Raw genomic sequence first — 22,949 nt, forward strand, 5'->3', positions numbered from 1 at the left:
CCATTTAGTTTAAAATTTTGAAGTAAAAGCTGTTGGCTCTCAGGCTGAGAACCAGTACCAAGGGGCAGCCGTCTAAAATTCCGGGTCTCCTTATGTGCTTAAAAACACCACCACGAGTGACGAAAACGACTACCAGATTGGCAGCACTCCCCTGCCCGTTTAGCCTGGCATCATGCTGTGACTGGGCTGGCTCGGCGAGCACCGAGTGATGTGTGTGACCTCTGCAGCTGAGCACTTCGCCTGCACCTCTGCGGAGGGTATGGAAGTGAGGTGGGAATAGAGCATGGAGATGACAGGCAGCCAGCAAGCCTGGCATGGTGCAAACTCCAGGCCCTGCTGCCGTCCCACATCCACCTTGGGCCCGAATGATGCCCGAATTCACAGCTCCACTCAGGAGAGAGGATTTGATGGCATGGATTCACGCGTAGCAACAAGGCTGTAATATGGTTTCGCTCCGTGTTTTGCCTTGTGGCTCATTTTCTCAAGGAGCAATCCCTTCCCTTCATAGATTTAGGTTAACTGCAAGGAGGAGAGATTCTGAGTCTGAGCGATTATTACACCTTGGTTGCCTGTGAAGGCAGTAAAATACATGAAGTAACCTGTCCATGGAAGTACATAATCTATGGCAATTTCCAAATACAGGTATTAGGACACATAGATGGGGTATTTTCTTACACTTTCTTCATGTCTATCTGCTATTTCAATGTATTGGTTCATCTACGTTCTTGCTACTTCTCCTTCCAAATTGTAAGAGGGCAAAATTAAGGATAGGTGTACAAAAGGTGTATTTTTTCAAAAGATATAAAGAAAGAATAGTAAATGAAGCCTTATTCATTTCTAAACTTTCTATTGCAAAGATGGAATCATAATTCCCTGCAAACACTGTGTCACCGGGGTGACAGTGAATATGAACTGATAAGCCCCTTCAAATTAATTATTTCCTCAAAAAGCATTTCCCATACTCCTTATATGTATTTTATTCTTTTATACCAGTAAAATCAGTATTTTTCAATGCTCAGACTTTTTTTCAGACTCTCTCCTTTGCCGTTGTTGGTGGGAAGGTAAGGTTTGGGCACAGAGACCATTTTAGCTTCCTTTCTCCCCTCCCTTCCTTGGCACACTCAAACACAACCAGGATCACATAACTTGGGCTGCACGACTGATACCGGGTCGTGTTGTTTGAACACGACTATATCTACCATATACATCTAGATCTACCATATCTACGTGGACCTGCCGTGGTCTTCTTTCTTTCTGCCTCAACAGACAGCATTTTCCTGTGTTTTACGGCACAATAGCAGCTCAGAAGACCTGAACAGCCCACTGCTTCGTTTGGTCAATAGAAACACACTTGAAGGAAACAACTATCTTCCTGCCTCCTTCTTCCCCTTGCCCCCATTCAAGAACAAAATTGAGGCTCCAGGAATCGCATTTGTGTGCAGGTGTCATGCCACAATCTCGTCACCTGACCTATAACACGCAACAGATTGTACTGCAATTTTAGAATAGACACACGTAATGGTTATGCTGCAGATTATTTTTTTTTTTTTTAAAGCAGAATCTGGGAAAGAAAAAAAATGGATGGTGTTATGCAAGCAAATATGGTGTATGTCATCTGCCAGTTTCACAGGCATGGGAGTGAAACGCATCCGTCAGTTCCAGACTCATATGGCTTTTGAAACACTGCTACACAATTTATACCAGCCAAAAGAGTTCTTTATAGAAATTATCTTCCATTCTTGTGTGAATTTGATGATAACCCCTTTTTTCTTTTTAGATTTTATTTAGATTTACGTAAGGTGACTTGAAGGGGAAAAGAAGGCCAACTGCACTGTTATTTATAGTGATTAATAGGGCCATTTAGAAGTTGTTTGAAATTTAGATTGCACTGTTTATCATTTACAGTTGTGTGGGCTAAGGTAATGATTCCATTATTCTAATCTATGAGCAGTATCTAGCATCTTACATTTTTTGTTCAGTTGATATTTCATTACAGAATTTGAGATATAAATCAGAAGCAAGATATATGCGTGAAGTTTAAATAGAAATGAGACCTTTTAAAGTGACATACGGGTACAGATTAACTTCATTATAAGAAGCAAATGAAATAAATATAATTCACAAGTAATGTGCCATCTGTTATGGTTGGAACACCTTTTACTGCATTTCGTCTTGCTGTGGCTTTTTATTGTAGAAAAGGAACCCACTGTGACAAGATTTCAGTAATCCTACCAGTTCCTTTTCAGTTCGTTGGTTAAAAACTATTTTACCCATAATCGCTTCAACTATTTACTACAGCTGCAGCATTTTCAAAAAGTTCTTTTAAATCCAATATTGATTATGTGTGCTTTCTTTCCACTTAAATTGTAACAAAATACAAAAACTATTTAGGTGTGAGATTAAAGTGTAGAGATGGTGTTACGTTTAACTTTATCACTGAGATAGTTGTATTGGATTTTAAATTTTATGGCTGCTGAAATCTATAGGAGCAACTTTTTGATTTTTTGCTGCCTTTGACAAATGTTTATATTAAACTTCTGCATTTTTTTCAAATGGTATCTTTAAAATCAATAACGCTGCAATTCAAAATCTTTAGCAACACCTAATTTTTGGGAAGGCTATCGCTCATTCTGAGGGTTTCCTGATAGAGAGTCATGGTGAAGTCATCCTTATAATCGTGTCTAGCTGTAGTTTTCCTCATCTTAAAAAGGGATTGTCATCCACCTGTCTGCAGGCAGCTAGCTTACATACTGAAATTAGGAGGCTAGACACCTATTTGCTCTTTATAGATAGTAGAAAGAGAGAGGTTTTTCCAAGGGGTGATTGAGAGTGCTTTGACAAGAGCAGGAGCCAAGCTTAAATGAGGTTCCTGAAGTTAGGTGATGCGAATGACCCAAAGTGCTTTACTGAAACGGAACAAATACCGTTATCTTCCTTTTCAAGATGGGTAAAATAAAGCTCAGAGATGAAGTGATTTGCCCAAGACCATCAGGAAGCCAGGAACTGAATCTCGGTTTCCTAAGGCTCAGTCCCGGGCTCCAGCCAAAAGGCACCAGTATCTCTGGCCAGTATACTTCAAACGCTTTCCAATAAACAAATGATCAGGCCCTGGCAGGTGGCAGGGTCAGCTATAGAAAGATGGGAAAGCTTTATCCAGGCTCTGCAGAGCCATCCTGCAAAACTCCTGAGCTATCTGAAAAATACGTCACTGTCCCTTGTTCCAGCTGTCGTCCCCAAGGGATTGCTGGCAGGAGAATCAATGGACTAGAAAGCTCCAGGATCACGTTCATAACAGATGCACGCCTGTTCTGCCCTTTCCTGCCGTGTAATTGAATTGTTTGAAGTTCACTGTCTCTGCAGTTGCAAAGGCAGGAGAATAATGTGTCCATTATAATAAGGTAATAAGGAATTTAGAAAAAACAGTATACCACGGAGGTGAAATCATACCAAAGGGGTGAATTCTGTATTTCCAGAATACACGGAGAGCCCTGAGACAGGAGCAAAGAGAGAGCAAACATGGTACATGGATTATCAAATTGGTTTGAAAAGGGAATGGGGATTTTTCCTTCCTTCCAGTCTTCTTTTTTTTAAATGCCATATATACCAGAATTTTTCCAAAAGCAATCCTGTACTTGGGTGGATGGTTAAAACTGGAGAAAGGGGGGGGAAAAGAGCGTTTGAGGAGAAGGAAAAGAAGCCACATGTGGCCACGAGCGCTTGGGCAGTCCTTCTGTAAAGCAAACGGGTAACTTGAGTAATATGAAAGACTGGGATGAGAACTGGAGACAGAGATCTGGGAGGCTGTGTAGTTGAACAGAAAAAGAAGAAAGTCAGCAGAAGAAACATGCCTAGAGAGGAGAGTTTTGGAGGAAGGAGCACAGGCCACGCATGCAGGAACCCCACCACGGAGTAGGAGCCGCAGTGGATAAGGAGTGACTGAGCGGTGGAGGGAGAAGACAAGAGACTGGGGGAACTGAAGGCAGGGTGTGAATCAGTTCAACAGCTTACCTGAATAATCTTTTCATTGCTGTAGGATATAAGGTGGTCTGACTTTGGTTTTCCTGGAAGAAGTGGGAAAGAGAGCACGCTGTGGATTGGTTCTGAAGGAGCAAACACCCCCTGCCACTTGGACTCCTACGGCTGCAACTTAGTGTTGCAAGTACAAGGAAGGTAACAAGTGCATATACATACGACAAATACAGGGGAAAGTTATCCTGTGCTATAAAGTTAGTTTTGGACTCTGCGTATTGAGTCTAGGTCCAGATTATGTTAGTTTTCTGAGCTTTCAATGACTGAAAAGCATCAGGAGTGTTGTATAGGAAACGACAGAACCTCAGGCAGGTTGGAGTCTGACTGGGTCATGGAGGTAACACAATTTTATTTTCTTCTGTTTGAGGAAGAGTGTTTCTGATCTGTGTGTTATGTGGTCCTGTAATAAACGTTTTGATCTTCCTAGTAGTTATGAATTCAGGAATTTGCAATTAGGAACTAAAGAGTTAAAAATAAAAAGCCCAGAAACAAAACAGAAGTAAACTACTTTAGACTTTTACAATATTCGCTGTGCAGGAACCTCTAATAGCCTGCTAGAATTAATTTAAAAGAGGAACATCAGAATGGGAGCAGCCAGCTGTGAGCAAAGTTGAAAGGGACACTTGAGGGTCCAAACTAATTTTGGAGCATGTGGCTTTGTTGCTGTATCTTTCTGCCTGTTTGCACGCTGTCTTTTTTTGGTTTTTTCCCCATTCTTTTTTTTCTCCTTTCCTTGTATATTGGCCTCAGGGGTTTTTTTGTTTTCTATTATTGCTAAAGTAATGCTAGAGTAACGAAACAAGTTGCGTGTATTTTTTAGGTTTGCTAGTATAGAGTGGTAGGAATAATTTGCCGGTGGGATTTTAGCGTGACTAATTACTCTGATGTTTTATACCACAGTAAAATCACGATGGTCTTGTGATTGGAAGTCAGGCATGCTGGCTTCTATGCTGGGCAGTGCCGCAGGTTGACTGGCTTTAAGGCCTGAGGCAAATGAACTTGTCATCATCTTACCTGTAAGAAGGGTAACTCTGTCTAGCTCTCAGGCAGATTTTCATTCATGTTTATAAACAGCTTTGAGATCCTTGGGTGAACGTGCAGCAGGACACTTGAAGCCCCCCCCCAGCACTGCGCTTTGCTCCTGCCAGTCCCATAGACTTCACATGGCATCAGTAAGCATTATACATTGAAGTCCAGACACTTAAGTGTAGTTAGGAGCCAGAAATCTCATTGAAAACCATGAGACTTACATGCCTAAATATCTTCTAAGGATCCACCTAAATACCGTCAGAGCCGATACCCGTCCTGCCCCTTTGATCTCTGCCTTCAGGTGTTGAGCTCGAGCCAGAGCTCCAGCATCACGTAGCAGTTTTGCCTGCCTTCCCAAGATACACCCTCCCCCTCTGGTAGAACAAAATCCTTGTTCCTCTTAGGGAAAGAAGCCTTTGCATGGCCTGAAAAGACAAAGTTGTTTTCCTCCTCAGAGCAAAGCCTATAAATAGATTGCAAACTTCCACAAGCTTGTGAATCCTGTGCTGCTTCAGAGCAGAAAGATTCCCTTTTGAGACTCACAAACAAGACGGGCTTTGTAACAGAATATAAGCTTATGCTAAACTTAAATAGATTTGCCTTTGCAGGAAAGCCAGGGACGACTCCTTAGCCCTTTGTTGCTATCTTGAATTTCCTCCTTGCATCCCTCGGGCTTCTTAATTTTTTGCTTTGTGATACTGTTCTGGCATGAGCTGCAGGATTAACCCCTGAGCCTCCTGAGCCTAGTTATTCTCTGCCCCTTCAGCGGGTCTAACTTGGAGGGCAAAATAAAGTTGCAATGGGGCTTGGGTTTCAGGAGAACTATTTTTTTGTGCTTGCGCCCAGCAGTAGCTTTGGTAATTACGAAGAAATGTCAGCGGCCTGTGGCACTTCCATCTGTGCCGATCTCTGCAGTTCTGGCTATCCTGCTATTCCTGTCTCGTCTTTTTTTGTGCCATTTGGTGTCTTTTCCCCCATTTTCAGACCTGTGACTTAGAACTGACAACCAGAAGCAGTAGGCAAAAGGCAAGAAGTGGGTACCAAGCAAAGGGACAAAAAGAAAAGGTCTTGCTAGAACCTGAAACAAAGAGGAGAGCTCCGCAAATTGTCCGGCTGTGCTGTAAAGTACTGCCTTCACTTTTCCATTGCTTAGTGCATGGGTCACTGTAGCACTGATTGTCTGGCACCTTTTAATGTAATAAATTCTCCCTTTGTGTATTCCTTTCGGGTTATTTCCACCGCCTAAAGTACCATCGTATAAACCTCCTATTTCTAAATAACATATGTACCTGCTAAGATATTTCATTTATAGTACCCATAAAGCTGGCACCACCGGTTCTGGCATGTTCTTTTTTCTGTCTTTGACTAGTCTATGTGAGTGAAATAGAGACATCAGCGCCTGAGGACGAGGTCCGTGTCTCGGTGCTGCACTGTGGTGTGTTGACCCACGTCTTCGGGCACATAGAGAGCAACCTGGAACACGGGTCCCCTCATGAGCAGAACGACGCCGTCCTGCTCCATCTGGGCATTTGGTCACACCAGGGAGTTCTTAAACCCAGGGGCCCACACAAGCCACATTTTCATCGTGTGGTACCGATAACACCAAAAAACGCAGGTGTTTCAGGATGCCTACAACTATGGATGTCTCTCGTTTTTATTTATGCCGTTGCCCTGTCTGTGGCGTAGGAGCATCAGTGTGGGTTTTACTAAGAATGAGGCGTTTGTGCCTAACAGCCAAATAAGTACTGTAGGTGATGATAGGAAACAGAAGATCACGCCCATACCCCTTTACCGTTACCATTGTAAACACACAATACCCTCCTTTTAAAACAAACATGAGAACAGCAGCTATTCATTCAGTGAATGAAAGTATGTTGTCTCTAACAAAACTGTTTCCCCTGGTTTATAGAGCAATTTTTAATGCTCTGAGCATCTGTAAATGCTGCGTGTTGCTCCGTAAAAGGGAGGAAGGAGAAACCAGATGGGAGAGCTTTTCTTTTTCTTTTTTTTTTTTTTCCATTTTATTTTATCTGCCTTTTAAAAATAATTGGTGAGAAGCTGTAAATCTTTTCAGTTAAAAAATTAAAAAGTGGAATATTTTAAAAACACTTTTAGGAGACAGCCTGTAAGCACTGCCTGTGTTCTCACTGCGTAGGAGATTCACACAGCGAGGCAGATTTATGTTTTATTGAAAACCTTGCTACTGCCTTTAGTTCTTTGCTGTAACTGACATGCAACTGAATACATTTTTATCTTCTCTCTATTTTCAGGAAGAGATGGCACCTCTTCCCACCTGGTGACACCAGTTTCCTTTATCCCACCAGGATCCCTTATGAGGAATCCAGCATATTCAGCAAAGTCAATGTTGCCAACCCTGATCTGAAACACTTTCCTGAGTTTAGGAACGCAACAGCCCATGTGGTTACGCTCAGCCCGGGACAGGTACCCTTCGCATATGAACTTTATATTAGTTTAAAGATTCTAGTAAATTATTTAACTGGCTAATTAAGGGCTAGGCAGTCTTATTGACTGTGGTACTTCAGTCCCCTTACACTCTACACTCAGGCTTAAAATATTTCTCCCAGCACGGGAACTTTCTTTGCTCACAGTTATTTTACCAGCCTTTTTTTGTACAAAAACTGCAAACATTTTGGAGAGTTAGTTCAATCGGCTGCCCGGTTCCATCACAGTTCTTGCAATCGCCTCCAATTTGTCTGCTTTCAAACTTTCTTGAACAGTACTCCAACCTGTCTACTCTGAAACCGGTATGTTCCATAAAATGTATTTGATTAATGAGCATGTAGAGCCAGCAAAGGAACTCGTATTTTTATAGTGAATAACCTTCACCAGGGAACATTGGCCCAACTTGTTGCTTTAATAGCAGAGTACTGTAATGATGATACTTGCATTTAGAGCGCGCACCATCCAGAGGTTTCACGGTGCTTTACAAGGACGTGAGGATACTATTAACCCTCTTTTACTGAGAAAGTTCAGTTACGAGTGCCGGCCTTACACTCACACAGGCAGTCGGCAGCAGTATGAGAGTAGGGCTCAGGACTCTTAATTCCTAGCGTCCCGCCGTAAATAGCGTCCTTCTTTATTTAATCAACATGGTCTGTATTTGGAGTCTGAGTTACCCTTTTTCATTTGTTCAGCAGTGCATGTCCTCGTAAAGCACTCCTGCGCATCTCGAACTGTCAGGCCTTTCCAAAGGAATTTTGCAACGTTCGTTGCTCCGACTGCTTAAGACAGTGTAGCTGCCGCTGCTAGAGCCTTTTCACCATTGCCATCCTGATGCTGTCACCTCTTTCAACCTGCCAGCTCAGCAACTCGTGCGAGGGTTCCCTGGTCCCTGGCTGGCAAACCCAGCTGCCTTCAACAATTTAAAAAATGGATTTTTTGCTAATCCAGGTAGTTTTGAGGAGGCAGAGTAAGGAGCGCTCTTGTGAACTAGTGAGATGGCAGACTGGAGCAGGACAGTGGTTTCCAACAAGAGGATGATCTCTATCAACTGGGAAGAGTATGCTCTTCTCCTGGTACGGTTGCAAATGGGGAGTACCTGTGATCAGCATTCATTGTTTGCAGTACATTAGCTCCTAGCCGTACTCCTAAAGCAAATTATTCGTTTCACGCTCTGCACTTTGTAAGGTGCAGTGTTCAATAATTTAAAGCACAAAGAACAAATTTTACTATTGATAAAAATGACACATTCATCCAGCATTTCATTATCCATGATCCCCAACACTATTTCAATTTATAATCTCCTTTGGAATGATCAAGTATGGTAGTGAACCTTTAATATGATCTTAATTTTAATTAGGCTTAAAGCAATTACAAATTAATCTTGCTAGGAATAAAGGTCTTGAGCCAGCTCTAATGCAAGTTGTCTGCATTGCCACGAAGGAGACGCTGTTTGGATTTCTGGGGAGGAGGTAATGTGGAGACAACGATGGAGCAGTGAGGTGTTGCCTTCATCCATTTTATCAGCCCCTTTCGGGTGGTGCTTTCCATGGACTCATCCGAAGCTTATGGGGCAGGTGGCTGGGGACTGCTGCCCTGTGAGGGAGAGGAAAGGAATGACCTAGAAGAACTCCTTTGTTAACATGGGAGAAGATCCCTAAATAATAACAATCCGAATACGTGCTTAGCAATGTTTTTTTGTGTAGAATTAATGCAATTACCGCAGAATTTGCAGCCAGCTTGGGTTTTTTTGTGATAATACATAGCTTCTCCACTCCTTCCCAGGGGGCATGCAGAACATTTTGGATTAGATATTGGAACAATAAAGGGTTGAAAAATAAAGACAAAGGTGTTCTTAGGTATTCAGGAGAGCAACTGCATGTAGGGTGAGTGCAGCTTTGAATATCAAAAACTAATGTCTAATGCCACCTTCTGGTTGCTGTTTGCTACAGGTCATTTTTCTACACCCGTTTAAGGCTTTAAAGCAGAATTCCTTCTTATAACATTGTACCAGTGCACAATGTGTGCTTCGATTGCATCCTTTGTGCCCTTTCACTGTATTGTCCAGAGGTGAGTCTCTGTTATGAGTTCAGGCAGTTGGCTGAGATTTTATGTTTTATAAGGTTTCATCCTGGACTTGACCAGTGGCTGTGGGCTGGATTTCCACAGGGGGCTTAATACAACTTCTAGTTATACATTAGTGATCTGTTCTTGATACAAATTATGATAAAATTTAGATATCTAACTTATTTAAATAGGCAGCTGCACTAGTTTTAGTGTTTGCAGCTGTACATTGCTATATGCATGAAGTTACAAGCTCAAGTTTTGTCACACAAATGTAGGGGATCCTTATAAATATTTGGAGCGGGTCACCTATGTAATGGTTGCGAGGGTGAGTGGTAAGTAGGGAGCAGGATTTGTGCTCACTGAACTAGTGAGTTTTCACCCAAAGCATTAGTGTTTTGTTTTAGTTGTTCCTAAATTCTCCAATGTTTCTGGTAACACCTTGATTGTTTTCACAAATACTGCTTAAAAGAGCGCCAATGGGGCAAAACATGTCTGTTCTGCTATCTTCCACCCCACACTTTGGGCCAAGTGTTAAGAGAGCTAGGGTAAGATCTGCTGCCCTCAGTGGGAAGAACCTGGCACCTCCACAAGACGATTCATCCTCCCTGTCTTACACAATTAGAGTCCTGCAGGAACATTCTTCCCATCTTGTCCTTCAGCACAGGCTATAAAAGGAGCCTACGCATACAGATGCTTAACTTTTTTGATGATTAAAAATAGGAGAGATGAATCCCACCTGAAAAGGCTACAAAAAACCCTGAGATGCTATAGAAATACAAAATCATTGATCATTCCTTCCTCGTTCTGCCCCACTTCTCACCAGCTTCTTGCTTCCTTCCTGCTCGTTATTGTAATTGTTCTTAATCCGTCTTCCTCTTAATCCATATCCATAGAACTAAACAATGGTAAAAAGACTGGAAAGCACATTTCGGCTTGTCTGAAGGCAGACACATGAGGCTCCACACATCTGCTCTCCTAACGGAGAGCAAGCCCCTTGTATGCTGGGCTCCCATGAGCAATGCCATCCTCTCTCACATTGCCCTGGACAGACAGCAGGGATAGTGGACACCAGGGCCCATGCTGTCACAGGCAGCACGCAGCGGCTCCTGCTTCCTGACCCTGTGTCCCAGGAGCAGGCGGGAGACAGAGGAGCCGCAGTGCATCTCCAGACACCAGAGATGCGAGGAAGGGCCTCACTGAGCTAGTCTCAGAGGCACATCGAGTCTGAGAAGGATGGTCCCTTCCAGGCTTGACAAACATTGTCACAGTATGGGAAGAGTGATTTAAAAATTATCAACATGATTGCTTACTGTCTCTCACCACGGTCTGCTGCTCTCCTCCCCTGCTTTTCTTGCCTGCCTTACGAAAGTCTAAAGAAACACATCTCAAACTCAGTCTGTGTCCGCAAGTGCAGTTATCACTAAGTTCCTGTATATAACTGCAAGTTTTTCTCCTTCTGTTCTCCCGCTGCAGTGTCTAACACACCAGGGGATCCTGCTGGGCAGCCACAAGAGCGCAGGCAGACCTCTGACTTCGAACCCAACCCCGAGCAAGCAGGAACCTTCATGACGTCAGGGAGGGATTTCCCTATGTGCCACCTTTACAGAACAGGGGTGAGAACTTCGGATTGGGCTTAGAGGGGAACAGCAGAACAGACAGTCTCAATAACCAAGAAAAACATAACTGATACCAGAAAGTACAGTAAGTCAGGAAATGCAGTAATTCAAACTTTTTAAAAGGCAATTAAATGTTCCATCTCCAAGTATATAAAATACTTTTTAAAAGGGGTTACAGTGAAAAAAAATGCTCTTGTTGTAAAAGAGTTTAAGTCATTTTAATAATGGAGAATTCAGAGTTGTCTGTAGCATTATGCATATTAGATGGTTGATAATTCTGTTTTTGGGAAGGGAGAACGAATTTCCTTATGGGAGACTACAGAGCTGTCACCCCCAGAGAAGGCAGACAGCCCAGACCAACCTCTAGTCACTGCAACTATTGTCTCCATCACAGAAAAGGCAGCAAAGTCCAGGAGCTGAATTTACACTAAAATCAGTGATGAAAACACCACTCAGTCCACAGCACACATGGAGAACCCCACGAGCGCCCAAAGAGTCGGGCAAACCAAAGGTGAAAGATGCTAGTTCCTAACTCTACTTTTCCACCTCTTCCCCAAACTTCCCCCAGTCCCTGGCCTGGGTCGCTACAGACACGGCACGGCGACAGCCCCATTCCCTTCCCGTTCACAGTGCTTCTCCCCACGCCATGTCTGTGTTTCTGCTGTGAGTTTCCCTGGGGTCCGGGTTTCAGTGGGTGGGAAGATCCCAGCTCCGGAGGGAGGCAGGGCAAGAAGCACCTTCCCAGCAGCCGGGCGCCGCTGGGATGGGGCACAGCTGGGGTGGCAGCACGCTCACAGAGCCCTCACACGGTGCTCCCGCAGAGTTCATGGTGCATTTACTTATTTTGTTTTATTTTTCATTGCCAGGCTTGCAAGCAGCTCTGGGATTTGCTTGGCTCCCCCCGCAGCCCCCCATCTTTTCCTTCCCATCACACTGGCATTCTTTGGTGCTTCTTTTTCTTGCGCGTTTACCCAGATATCTTTTTCTAATGAGCCGGAATTTCTTGCTATAATATTTCACTTCAGGGTATGCTCTCTTTTCGAAGCAATTCCACCTCTGCCCTACCTTTGCACTGTATCGAGTTAATCATGTCCATTGAGAATTTAAACCTGTTCTGTTCTCTGCGCTGTACAAGTCTTCAGCATCGCTCCACTTGCTCTCCCAGCTGTTCTCTTGGTTTCTTCCCTCCCATTACAGGCCAGAATTTCATTTTATCTTTTCTGGGATTTCTGTCCTACTTTGCCTTCATCTGCTATATTTGCCTATCACTAGCCTAAATATTAAAATTATCTGATTGGTTGCTGTTTAGATCAGTATCTTGCCAGCCCACAAAGCCAGATATGTTCTGCATAAAGCAGGCTAACACAAAATTATCTCTTAGCTTGGAATAGTTCTGTCTTGCTTTTGCACTTTATGTTTTCCCTGTAAAACATTTTCTGCATTTGTGTGTGTGTGTGAGTGTGTGTTATTTCACTGTGGTTTACTTTCACATTTCCTATTGAAATGTAATTTCAAATGTAGCTAAATCTGTGTCCCATATTCATAAACATATGGAAGTCTGCTTTATTTTATTGTGGAGTTGATAGTTGGGGGTGTTGGTGGGTTTTTGTTTTGGTTTTGTTGCGGGTTTTTTTTGCTTCTAGTTTGCAAACCTAGATGAATACTAGTTTGTAAAGGTAGAAGTATACTTCTCTACTTCTCTCTTTGCTGGATTATTTTTTTAGTCTTCTGTTAGTTCTGCTGCTCCCTTGCCAGCTGTATTTTTTTTAATTACTTTTTTACCATTTCTTTGTCTTCATTAAAGTGTTAGTCCTTTTGCTTTTTGATAATTTCAATGTTCTTGCTGCCATAAATCCTCATTTTAACATGCATAAGCTTCCCCAAAAATGAAGAGGGAAAGCAAGTATCTTCATGGTACCTGTTTTGCCTGAGTCAGAGCTCTGTCGCTCCTCTAGAAATTGCGTCAGCAAACAGTGCCAGCTCCAGAAATACACAACTTTGCACTTATTTACCCTTAACCTGCTGGCAAGTGTAACCTGATGAGTCTCTCCAAAGACCAAGTTGTCCTCTTTGGGTTGAAAAGACTGGACTGGTTGGGGGGATTGTATTTTCCTCCTAGCTCTACCTCCTCTTTCCAAAGCAATTCCGTCTTTACTTTGCACACGAATCATGCTGAGCCAGCACATTTCCATCCTGGTTTTCCCAGGCAGCCCCTCTTACTGAAGCATTTATACACTTCTCTTAATTTGCCTCTCGCTTTTGTTCCCTTGCTGCCTGCTCTCTCTGCACCATACCCCAATTCCCTAGTGCCTTCATCCACTTCTCCAGCGTGTTGCAAGCTTACTCTTGCTACCCAGGTCTCACAGTAAGGACCCATTTGTTGGAAACAGCTACTTATTCTAGAAGCTATGCCGCCTTCTGCTGTACACCAAAATTTTCCAGGCTTCATCTTGATACCCTGTCATTTGGATGGCACCCAGATTCTTTAACAGAGTGCAATGTCAGACCCCCTGTAGAGCAGATGAGTGGGTTTTTGTATGAGTCTGCCATCAGTGAAACACAAGCAAACACTTGCTAACAGATAAACCCACTGCAGCTAATGCAACTGCACTTTATTAATTTAAAGTGTAGGTTTCTATGATAAAAGCACCGCTCTGAAATTAGTTCTGTGTAGAAAACATGTTTTGGCTTCAGTTCGTGGAGGGTTTTGTACATGTTTAAATGTTAGGAACAACTAATTGGTGATATTTTTTTAAATAATGGCCCTCCACAGACTGACTTCCTTCTGTTTTGTGTGCTGTACTGGATTAAAGTACAATTTCCAAATGTTTTTGACCCTTAGAGAGCCAATGCTTTTTTTTGTTGATTTAAATTGAAACCTGTGGAGAACATTTTGTCCTGTGGCCCAAAAATGACTCTGTTCTGGCTGCCGTGTAAGCAAATGTTTGCAGGACTAGGGCCTCAGTCATTGTTTCCTACACAGACATTTTCTCATTATCCGTGTTGTGATATAATGAAGCACAGGGCTATCTAGGTAGCAGAACATTCTTTTAAGTAATTTGTGTCTACCTCGAAAAAGAATTGTCTGCAATTCAGATACAGATCATTGCTTCACTTTCTCCATTCTGAAGTGTATATTTTTATCCGTCTCCGACCATTTTTATTCCCTGTCAAACCCCATCTTTTATGCTTTTCTTGATAGCTCTATGTTAATCTAATGTTCAGTAATCTGTAAAGCTTGTACTATATCATCAAAACAACATTAATGTCTTTGTACCATAAAAGCCATGGGTTAGAATCAATTTTGTGTCACAGCTATCATCCTGATATAGTTGCAAAGCCCTGATCTAAACTAGACTGTCATGATTTCTGGGACACCTTCCTTTAAAAGCCTATCTACTAAATGTGGCAAGTTTAATACTAGTGATTATTTACCAGAATTAAAGCTACATATCGTTAATCACCTCGATGAACGTTAGGATACCTGCTTTTGGGGGAAGCCAGCTGGCAGCCCTTCTAAAAGAACTGAGAAGTCTGCTCAGTCGGAGAGCCTACAAAAGAGTTCTTGCTCGGCTGAGACTTTCTCTAAAGCCCTGCTCTGCTGCTACACCAGCTGTACTCCCTTCGTACCGCCAGCCCTTGCTTACCTAGAACAGCTATGAGGTTACAATCCTGCTTCACACGAGGAGGAGCTTGGATGAAAGGTAGTTCTGGATCACGTCTTCTTCTTATATGATAATATTGATACAATGGGAGGAGACAGTGGGCATTTAAGTCTTGAGAAAAGGCTCTTTAGAAGAGTCATAGAAAGGTTCGGGTTGGAAGGGACCTTAAAGATCATCTAGTTCCAACCCCCTGCCCTGGGCAGGGACACCTCCCCCTAGACCAGGCTGCTCAAAGCCCCAACCAGCCTGGTCTTGAACGCTTCCAGGGATGGGGCAGCCACAGCTTCTCTGGGCAACCTGTGCCAGAACCTCACCACCCTCACAGTAAAGAATTTCTTCCTGATATCCAATCTAAATCTACCCTTTTTCAGTTTAAAACCGTTACCCCTCGTCCTATTGCTCTACTCCCTGATAGAGAGTCCCTCCCCGTCTTTCCTATAGGCCCCCTTTAGGTACTAGAAAGCTGCTACTAAGGTCTCCCCTGGTAAGATAAGACAGAGATAAGGATCACCACCCACCCCTATTCCTTGCCTCATTCTGCCTCTGCATCCCGCATCACCTTAATTAAAACACCTTACCTTTCTTCAAACCTCTGCCAGTACCCTAACACAATGTCTCTGATTTCAGGTCCTGCTCGTTCCAAGGCACTGGTGGCACTATGTGGAATCCATTGATCCCATCACTGTCAGCATAAATTCTTGGATTGAACTGGTATTTTCCTTTTTATGTCATGGTGATGTAGCACTTCCATGTTTGCATGTATTATAAAGAGTAGGAAAGCTGACACAAATAATCCAGTCCCAGATCTGATGACCTCATGAGACACTTTCGAGTAGTTTCAATGGTGCTTAAATTTTTACAGCATCTTTTATCCTGAGGATCCCAGAAAACTTTGCAGACTTGCATGTTCTGCTAGCATCATTTGTCAGCCACCACTAAAACGCAGCTACGCTTTGCCAGTAGCACAACATTCAATTCAAGGTTTTTGCTAGGAAAAGTGGGGGGAGAAAAAGACCTGAGCAGAAAAATGATGCCACTCAATTCAGCTGTTTTTCTTACTTCGCTGCATTGAGCGGGAACCTTTGCAAGGATCAAGGGCTGAAGCATTTTGTCCCTTCCCTGTCAGGGTCAGCCCTGTTGGGTTGGGTGCTGCATTCAGAGGCTGGTGAGGGAAGAGCCCTTATGGGTACAGTTTTTCCTGAAGAACCTTCCAGGCTTCCAGATCTGAAACCCCAATTTAGCAGAAATCACATGCAAGTTTACCTCAGTCAGGTAAACAATTAAACACAAGCTGAACTTTTCACGTCCAGTTTCTCACGGACTATAGCTAGCTTTGTGTTGAATAGGGGACAACAAAACAGCATCTTCACCTCAAGCACATGCTTACACGCAAAGCTAAATTAGAATTTAAATCAGATTAATGTGATAGGAAGGGGGTGGCAGAGGATTTTTGAATTTTCATTTCTCTGTGATAGTTTTGATTTGCCTGGAGTTGGATTTTCTCAAGTACTTAATTAATTTTCTTTTCCCCAGGCTTTGATTTTTCTTGCTCATGTTAACCAGTATGTATGGGATGGTTCCAGGGATATCATCTCAAGGCTTCAGAAGGTTTTCTGATTCAAATTACTTTATCATTAATCCTAGCTTAATATAAAAAAGACCCTTTGAAATGGCCTGTGAAAGCTGCCTCACTAAAATACTTATTGCCTTTTTTTTTTTTTTAAACCCTTTATTAGACTGGAAATCTGCAGGGGAATGAACACATGCACTCAACTGCTGTCGAAAGACTACATGATACATTTCTTACACCAACATCAAACCAAGCATTTGCAGAGTAGAGGAACTCACTTGGGTGTTTTCCTCATGGAGAAATTTTCCAGATGAGACTCTGTATTTAGAAAGGACAGTGGGCCAACAGCCCATACCGAGTTCTTCTATAGCCCTAAGTGCAGTCAGGCTGCATCCAGTGCCAGAGAAAGCACCAGCGACGTTGTAGAGCAACCATTTAAGCCTGCCTTAAATTTGAGCAGCCTTTGAGGCAACTCAGAGGAACTGGCTGTGTGTCCCCGTGCTTGGGAAGACCCTGATCTCAGCACACACGCTTGTACACTAAGCTGTGCCTCACAGATTGTCCCCCTCTGGAGGAGCAGGTCAGGGCTGGATCACTTGTGCTGGGCTGGTATCTCCCAGGTGGCTGGGCGGTGCGTCAGCTACAGCATTTCTAGCTGTTCTTATGTGCCGAAGGAAAAAAAAAAAAAAAGTAGGAGACAAACTCTGCGGTCCTTCTGTTGATAAAGGTCTCGCAGAAGTCACCAAGATCCTGTTTGGTGGCAGCAAGAGGAGATAGTTCTGTATGACACCATGAGCAGAGGAGTGTCTGATGGATCTTGCTGACGAGTGACATGCACACTCCCCCTCCCCAAATATCAAAAGCTGCCATAAACAAGTAGCTATTTCAACCCATGTGGAAGTTCCTTACAGAAATTATCCCTACAGCTGATGACGGCAGCACTGTCAGGTGTCGGGCAATCCATCTATAGAAATAAATTCTGACCTGGATGCCAAAAGACAATACTGAGCGTATTTCCATTACCAAACCAGGCAGTTCTTGCTTGCAGCTGCTTTCATATTGACAGAAGTGGATCATGCCAACGTTTATAGTCCTAGTGAAACCATTAATTATATTGGCAAGACTTTAGAGTAGAAGTTTAATTTGTTTTCAGCTGGATGTGAGCTACTCAAAGTATTCCTTGCTTCCTAACATACTCCCAATGCAACCAGCACAACCCTGTTATTCAGCAGAGCGGGATGAATACCGAGAGTGCAACACCTTAAATAATTTCCGCATGGACATACCAGACTCTGTGTTTTGGGGGCTTGTTCTGTGAGGCCATTGATAAGTCAAGCATCCAAAGGCACAAAATGCTAAGAGCACCCCCACCTGCTTCTATCCCAAATTCTGCTCAGAGTTCCAGGATGAATTACTGCCTTTAACACTCATGGTTTGCTTGACATGTTTCCCCAAACCTTAATTAGGCAGTTCAAGGGCTGTGGGTTGACAAGGTTACATCTTTCTTCCAAAGCTTGTATGTCTAAGCATCTCAATGAAAGCAAATTTACGTATCCACTCCTAGGCACTTGTAATTGAAATAACTATACCACCATCTTGTTTGGAGTCTTATTGTCTCCTCCCGCATACCCTTCCCTTCCACGTACAAGAAATTCAGTTAAGTAGGAAAGAAAGCTTTAAAAGATCCTAGAAGGTTTTGTTCTGTTAACCTAAACTAGCAAGTACCCAGCTGCACAAGGGGATGATGCAGAAAGGGAAGGCCCAAAGCAAAAGAACCAGTTACTAACTTAGTATTTAGTTTCGCAGGAGAGCTTCCAGAGGAAACATGTTTTTCCTTCTGCCGATGTTTAAAACCGCAGCAGTATGTCAGCTACTGTGACATAATAAAATATTTCCTGAGTTGCCTTACGACTCACTTTTGTGCCTCTGTAGCCCCCAGATAGTTGCTCCTTGCTGTAACATCCTGTGTGTTTTACTTAAATTAGACGTAATATGTAGATATATGAAATTTGCTATGTACTTTCATGGTCCTTCTAGTCCTAAAGAGCTATATAAATGCATACATTAATTAAGTGCTAACATTGCATTGTAATTTCAATCACCAGATTTAATTAACAAAGCACTAGTAAGGAAAAAAGATTATATCCACACACCAGAATCTATTTTTTTGCAAATCCTTATTCAGATGAGTAGTCACACCAAAGCCTGTGCTGCTCCTCACGTGGGGGCTGTACGTGTGTGTAGGAGCATCAGGAGTCTGACGCCTTTCACTGACTTCAAACGAAAGCCATCCATTTAGGTCTTCCATGTTTCGGCAGAGACCAAGCGCTGACCTATCTCCAAACACTTTCTGTTCCCTTGCGGCAGGATGCAGATCACGAAGCCCGTGTAGAAGAAGCAATAACCCGAATGCTGGTGTGTGCCGTAAAATTGGCAGAAAACCCCAGCGATGGAGATCTCTGGCTAAATCCCACAGAGGTAAGCCCTCTCTTGCTCCCATTACAGCAGCGATAACAGAGAATTACTGACATTTTGCTTAGCTCCCCCTGAGTCTTTCTGCTGCCTGAGAAAAAGAATTTTAAATTCCTTCCCTTCACGTAGCAAAAGTAATTCACGGAAGATGATCACGCAACACCGAGCTGAAAAAGCTCTTTTTAACTGAGTGTACCCTGGGTGTTTTCTTAGGTTGAGGCAACGTCCCATGAAATCAATCTTCAGTACCTGAACGAAGCAGTGTCTGCGTATTTCAGGTGTCAGAAGGCAGGTGTGCCCGGGCAGGCCCGTCCCAGCAGCGCGGCTGCGGAGCAGAGGACAAGCGCCTCACGCAAGAGGAAGAAAAGGGAAGTTGGCCGCGAACCAGGGGACCACAGATCGCTAAACCAGGAATTGGGCTTTTCAACACTTCAAGCAGAAAAGTTGCAGGAAATACCTTTTGGGCCTCATCTTATTCAGGTTTTACCAGAGTCTCAAGAAACAAGCTTGATGGGTGCGGCTGCGGTCGAAAGTGACGGTAGTGATCTTCTCCGTGAAAATGAAGGAGGGCATTTTGGGAAATTACACTGCACCAGGAAGCAATTGGTAACGAGTAACGACTACGGAACGCCTGCGCATCAAACGGGTACAGACGGCAGTCCAAATGCCTCACAGACAGCCCTTTCTACCAACGATTTGCTGGACTGTTTGGTTAATCCGCGTGTCATCAGTCTAGTGGCTCGGCTGCTGCTGGAGAGAACAAGAGTTTAGTGCCAGGGCGCTTTATCATTTCTGAATAAAGAAATCAAATGGCAGCCTTGTTCTGGGTGTTTAGGCTCAGCAATAATTGAATGTTTCATTTCAAATAATTTTTCGGTACAGACGGATACAGTTAATGGTGAAGTGGCAGGTTGAAGTTGAGCTGAAAGAAGAATAACGGGTTAATGATGGCTGGGAAGAGAAAGGTGTGTTTAGTCAGAGAGCTCCTCGGTGTTACAAACAAAACAGAGGGCATGCAGTTATAATCCCACCTCGTTGTGTGGATGGGATCCTTAAAATGTTCTACGGCTCTGAGCATGGGCTGGGGACAGCAGGCTCTGCATTGCAGGGGGTAACAGCACGGGCTGTGATTCCTCCTGGATTAAGTTTACTAGACCTAAACTGCCAGGGTGAGGAGGTCGGTGTCATTTTCTTGCAGGGGTTTCTTGGTTTGTTGTTTGGTTTTGTTTTTTTTTTCCCCAATATATTTTATTTATTTTAAAGTGCAGCAGCCTAACTACTGACTGACAGCTTTGGTCTGAGCACCCTCACTGCCCCCGGAACCAGGCAAACCAGCTCTGGCCTCAGGGCATCCCTCTCGACAAGGGTGAATCCTGAAAGCAGACATCACTAGGAATGGATGTGGCTTGGCCGAATCGAGGAGATACTGCAGGACTTCATGCTTTGCAGCTGGGGTCGGAAGTGGAAAGCAGACTTAGTGATAGATGTGTTTGATCTATGTCTACGTTTAAGTAATAGACTCAATTCATCCCCACAGGCACGGGGATTGCAGTTTGCACCTTCCCGAGAGGAAGGCTCGTCCCAGCAGAAAGATTGGTGCTCAGGGTAAGAGGCATCCAGAGTCACTGAACCCCGCACTTGCTCACACACCTCCGCTGCCAAAGCTGGTCATCAGCTGGAGGGCTGAAAAAGCACTTTTGTGCTGTCCTTCATCATTGGCCTTCCCAGGGCTGGGGAGATGCAGGGTGGCATCGCTACTGAAACAAGCGTGGCTTGACGAGGGACTCGGGAGGCGGTAACAGAGCAGAGGGGGGCTAAGGGTGGGAGGAGGTAGACTGACTTACTGTGGACTGCAGCCCTTGACCACATCACGTAAAATAGTAAATAAGTGATCGGTTGGATCACTTCAGAAATAAACCTCAAATAAACCTCAGCCAAGAGGTGCTGCACGCACTACTGCAGTTACTTCTTTCCACAAAATAGCGTGAGTTTTGTCACAAAGCTCTAGGAGGGAGCGAGACAAAAGCCCTTAGCAAGAAAGCAGCCTTCAGCTGGCTCAGAAACACTCGACGGCAAGGCAGGAGACAAAAGGCCATCGGGAAGTTACTGTTGTTATTTAAAGCCAGATGAGCACAGTTCCCTATCTCTAAGGAACAAAACAAAGCAGTTGCCACTTTCTGGCCTCTGCCCTACTCTTTACCATAACAATCAAAATTTAATGACTTCGTAACTTTCGGTTGTAAGTGGTTGCTGTACAAGACCATCCTTTCTTCAAAGTATAGTAGTCCTTGGATTTGTTTTTGAAGGCTGGCTTGCCCTTTGATTAAAAGGTTATGGAACTGGGAAACATAGGGAAGAAGGTGAGTTAACACTGAAGCTGTGCACGGAAGCTTGAAAAAAACCTGGAAAGAAAGCTGCTGAGATCTGGGATGCTCTCACCTCCTCTGATTTCTGTCTGTGGTGGCAACAGAGAACGGCGTTTGTCCTAGCCATAGCTTCAGAGGGGTTCTTCTGGGACAACTCCTGTGAAGCCTTTGCTTTCAAAACTTATCTTTGCTCATGTCTACTAGCACCTACAAACCAGTTTCTGTCATCAACCTCTTTCCACATTCACAACCCTGCACCACCAGCCATTTCCTGATACTGCCTTTGCCTGATGCCAGTTCCTTGCTCAATACATGAAGCTAGCGCTATTTTCACAACTCTCACCTGCCAGCAATTCATAGTTGAAAAATCATGATGGCAAAGGTGCTTTCCCTCAGCTTTTATGCAGGTTGCGGGTTGGCAGGGCCCCGACGGACGATGGTAAGTGCTGTAGATATGCACCAACAGGTCAGAAATCCAGGAAACCTTGCCATTTAAAACACACGCACCCCAAGAAAAACCCACAACAGCCCCACAACCTAATACGCTTGGAAAAGAATTAAATTGAAAAGGCTCGAAGGTTCACCTTTAACAAGCACAGAAACTTTATCCTGGTGGGCCCTTCTGGCTGCAGTTACTTCAGCTACTGGAACGCGCTGGGAAGGAAAGATGAAGCAAAGCGGTACGGGTAGCGTGCTGGAGACCTTGGCTTTGAAAGTGACCATGAGTTAATAGTAGGTGCCGCATCAGCTGTCTTTGACACAGAATTGCGCGGTTTCAAATGTCCTGCTCTACCTTCATAATTGGGCTCAGACCCTGATGACACCTAAGTATCGTTTTCGGCAGCAACCTGCGGGCAAGGTGTGATTCTCGGCAGCATCCGAGAAAATCCACCTTTCTTGTTTTTTGTTAAAACGCCAAACTGTCTCAATGGGGTTGCACCACTGCGACAAGACCAGAATTTAATAAAACAGTCCCACTGACACAGGTCTTGTTTGTGCGTTGGCATCGCTGTGCCAAAAGGATTAAAAATTAGTTAGGAAACACCTTAATCACATCTGCTGCCTTTAGTGATTCACCGGGCTCCGAGGGAGCAGACCTGTAGGATATGGCAGCCCCGTCTGGATGCACGGGGACATCTCGGCCTGGGCTTTAGTGACAGCCCGCTCCCGTCGGGAGCTTGTCCCCTTTGCCAGGCTGACTGGAGGGGCTGGGACCAGGCAGGGACTGCTGCTGCTGGGAGGAGGGGTTGCAAATTCTTCGTTTTAATTCACTGAGCAAAAATAGTCTTGCGATAAAAAAGCTTTTATATCTAGAAGGGATACAAGGCAGTAAAGTGGAGGAGGTGGACGGCAACACCGCCTCCCAGTCCCCAAAATTAAACTTCGTTTAATCTTTCCTCCCAAGGCAGAGATCATTTGGACACGGCCCCCACGCTATTTTTCCTGAACGTTTCCTCCCTTTGTGTCCAGAAGGGCTGTCCTTGGAAAGGTTCGCTGAGGGTTTCACAGATCTTTCCCCCCCGCGGGCAGAGGCTCGGGTGCCCGTGTGGGAGGACCCACCTCGGGCTCAGCACGGGAGCAGCCGCTCTCACGGGGCTGAGCCGCGTGTGTTGAGAGGCGGCATCGCTCACCCCTCGAGCAAGTGCCCGCTGTCACAGCTGGTGCCCGCCCGGGT

At 44.1% G+C, this 22,949-nt stretch overlaps 1 protein-coding gene across 1 annotated transcript in view; it reads left to right on the plus strand.

Annotated features, from left to right (window-relative positions):
• Nucleotides 1–20,935, plus strand: part of HSPBAP1 (HSPB1 associated protein 1) — a 39,569-nt gene extending 18,634 nt beyond the window's left edge. The window contains exons 4-8 of the mRNA XM_063342526.1: nucleotides 4,034–4,170; nucleotides 7,329–7,500; nucleotides 15,494–15,577; nucleotides 18,804–18,914; nucleotides 19,122–20,935. Coding sequence (XP_063198596.1) covers nucleotides 4,034–4,170; nucleotides 7,329–7,500; nucleotides 15,494–15,577; nucleotides 18,804–18,914; nucleotides 19,122–19,679 — 1,062 coding nt within the window. The 3' untranslated portion in view covers nucleotides 19,680–20,935. The remainder of the gene's footprint in view (nucleotides 1–4,033; nucleotides 4,171–7,328; nucleotides 7,501–15,493; nucleotides 15,578–18,803; nucleotides 18,915–19,121) is intronic.
• Nucleotides 20,936–22,949: the final 2,014 nt, after the last annotated feature.

The sequence above is a fragment of the Chroicocephalus ridibundus genome, chromosome 7 (genome assembly GCF_963924245.1).
Source record: "Chroicocephalus ridibundus chromosome 7, bChrRid1.1, whole genome shotgun sequence".
Taxonomy (NCBI): Eukaryota; Metazoa; Chordata; class Aves; order Charadriiformes; family Laridae; genus Chroicocephalus; species Chroicocephalus ridibundus.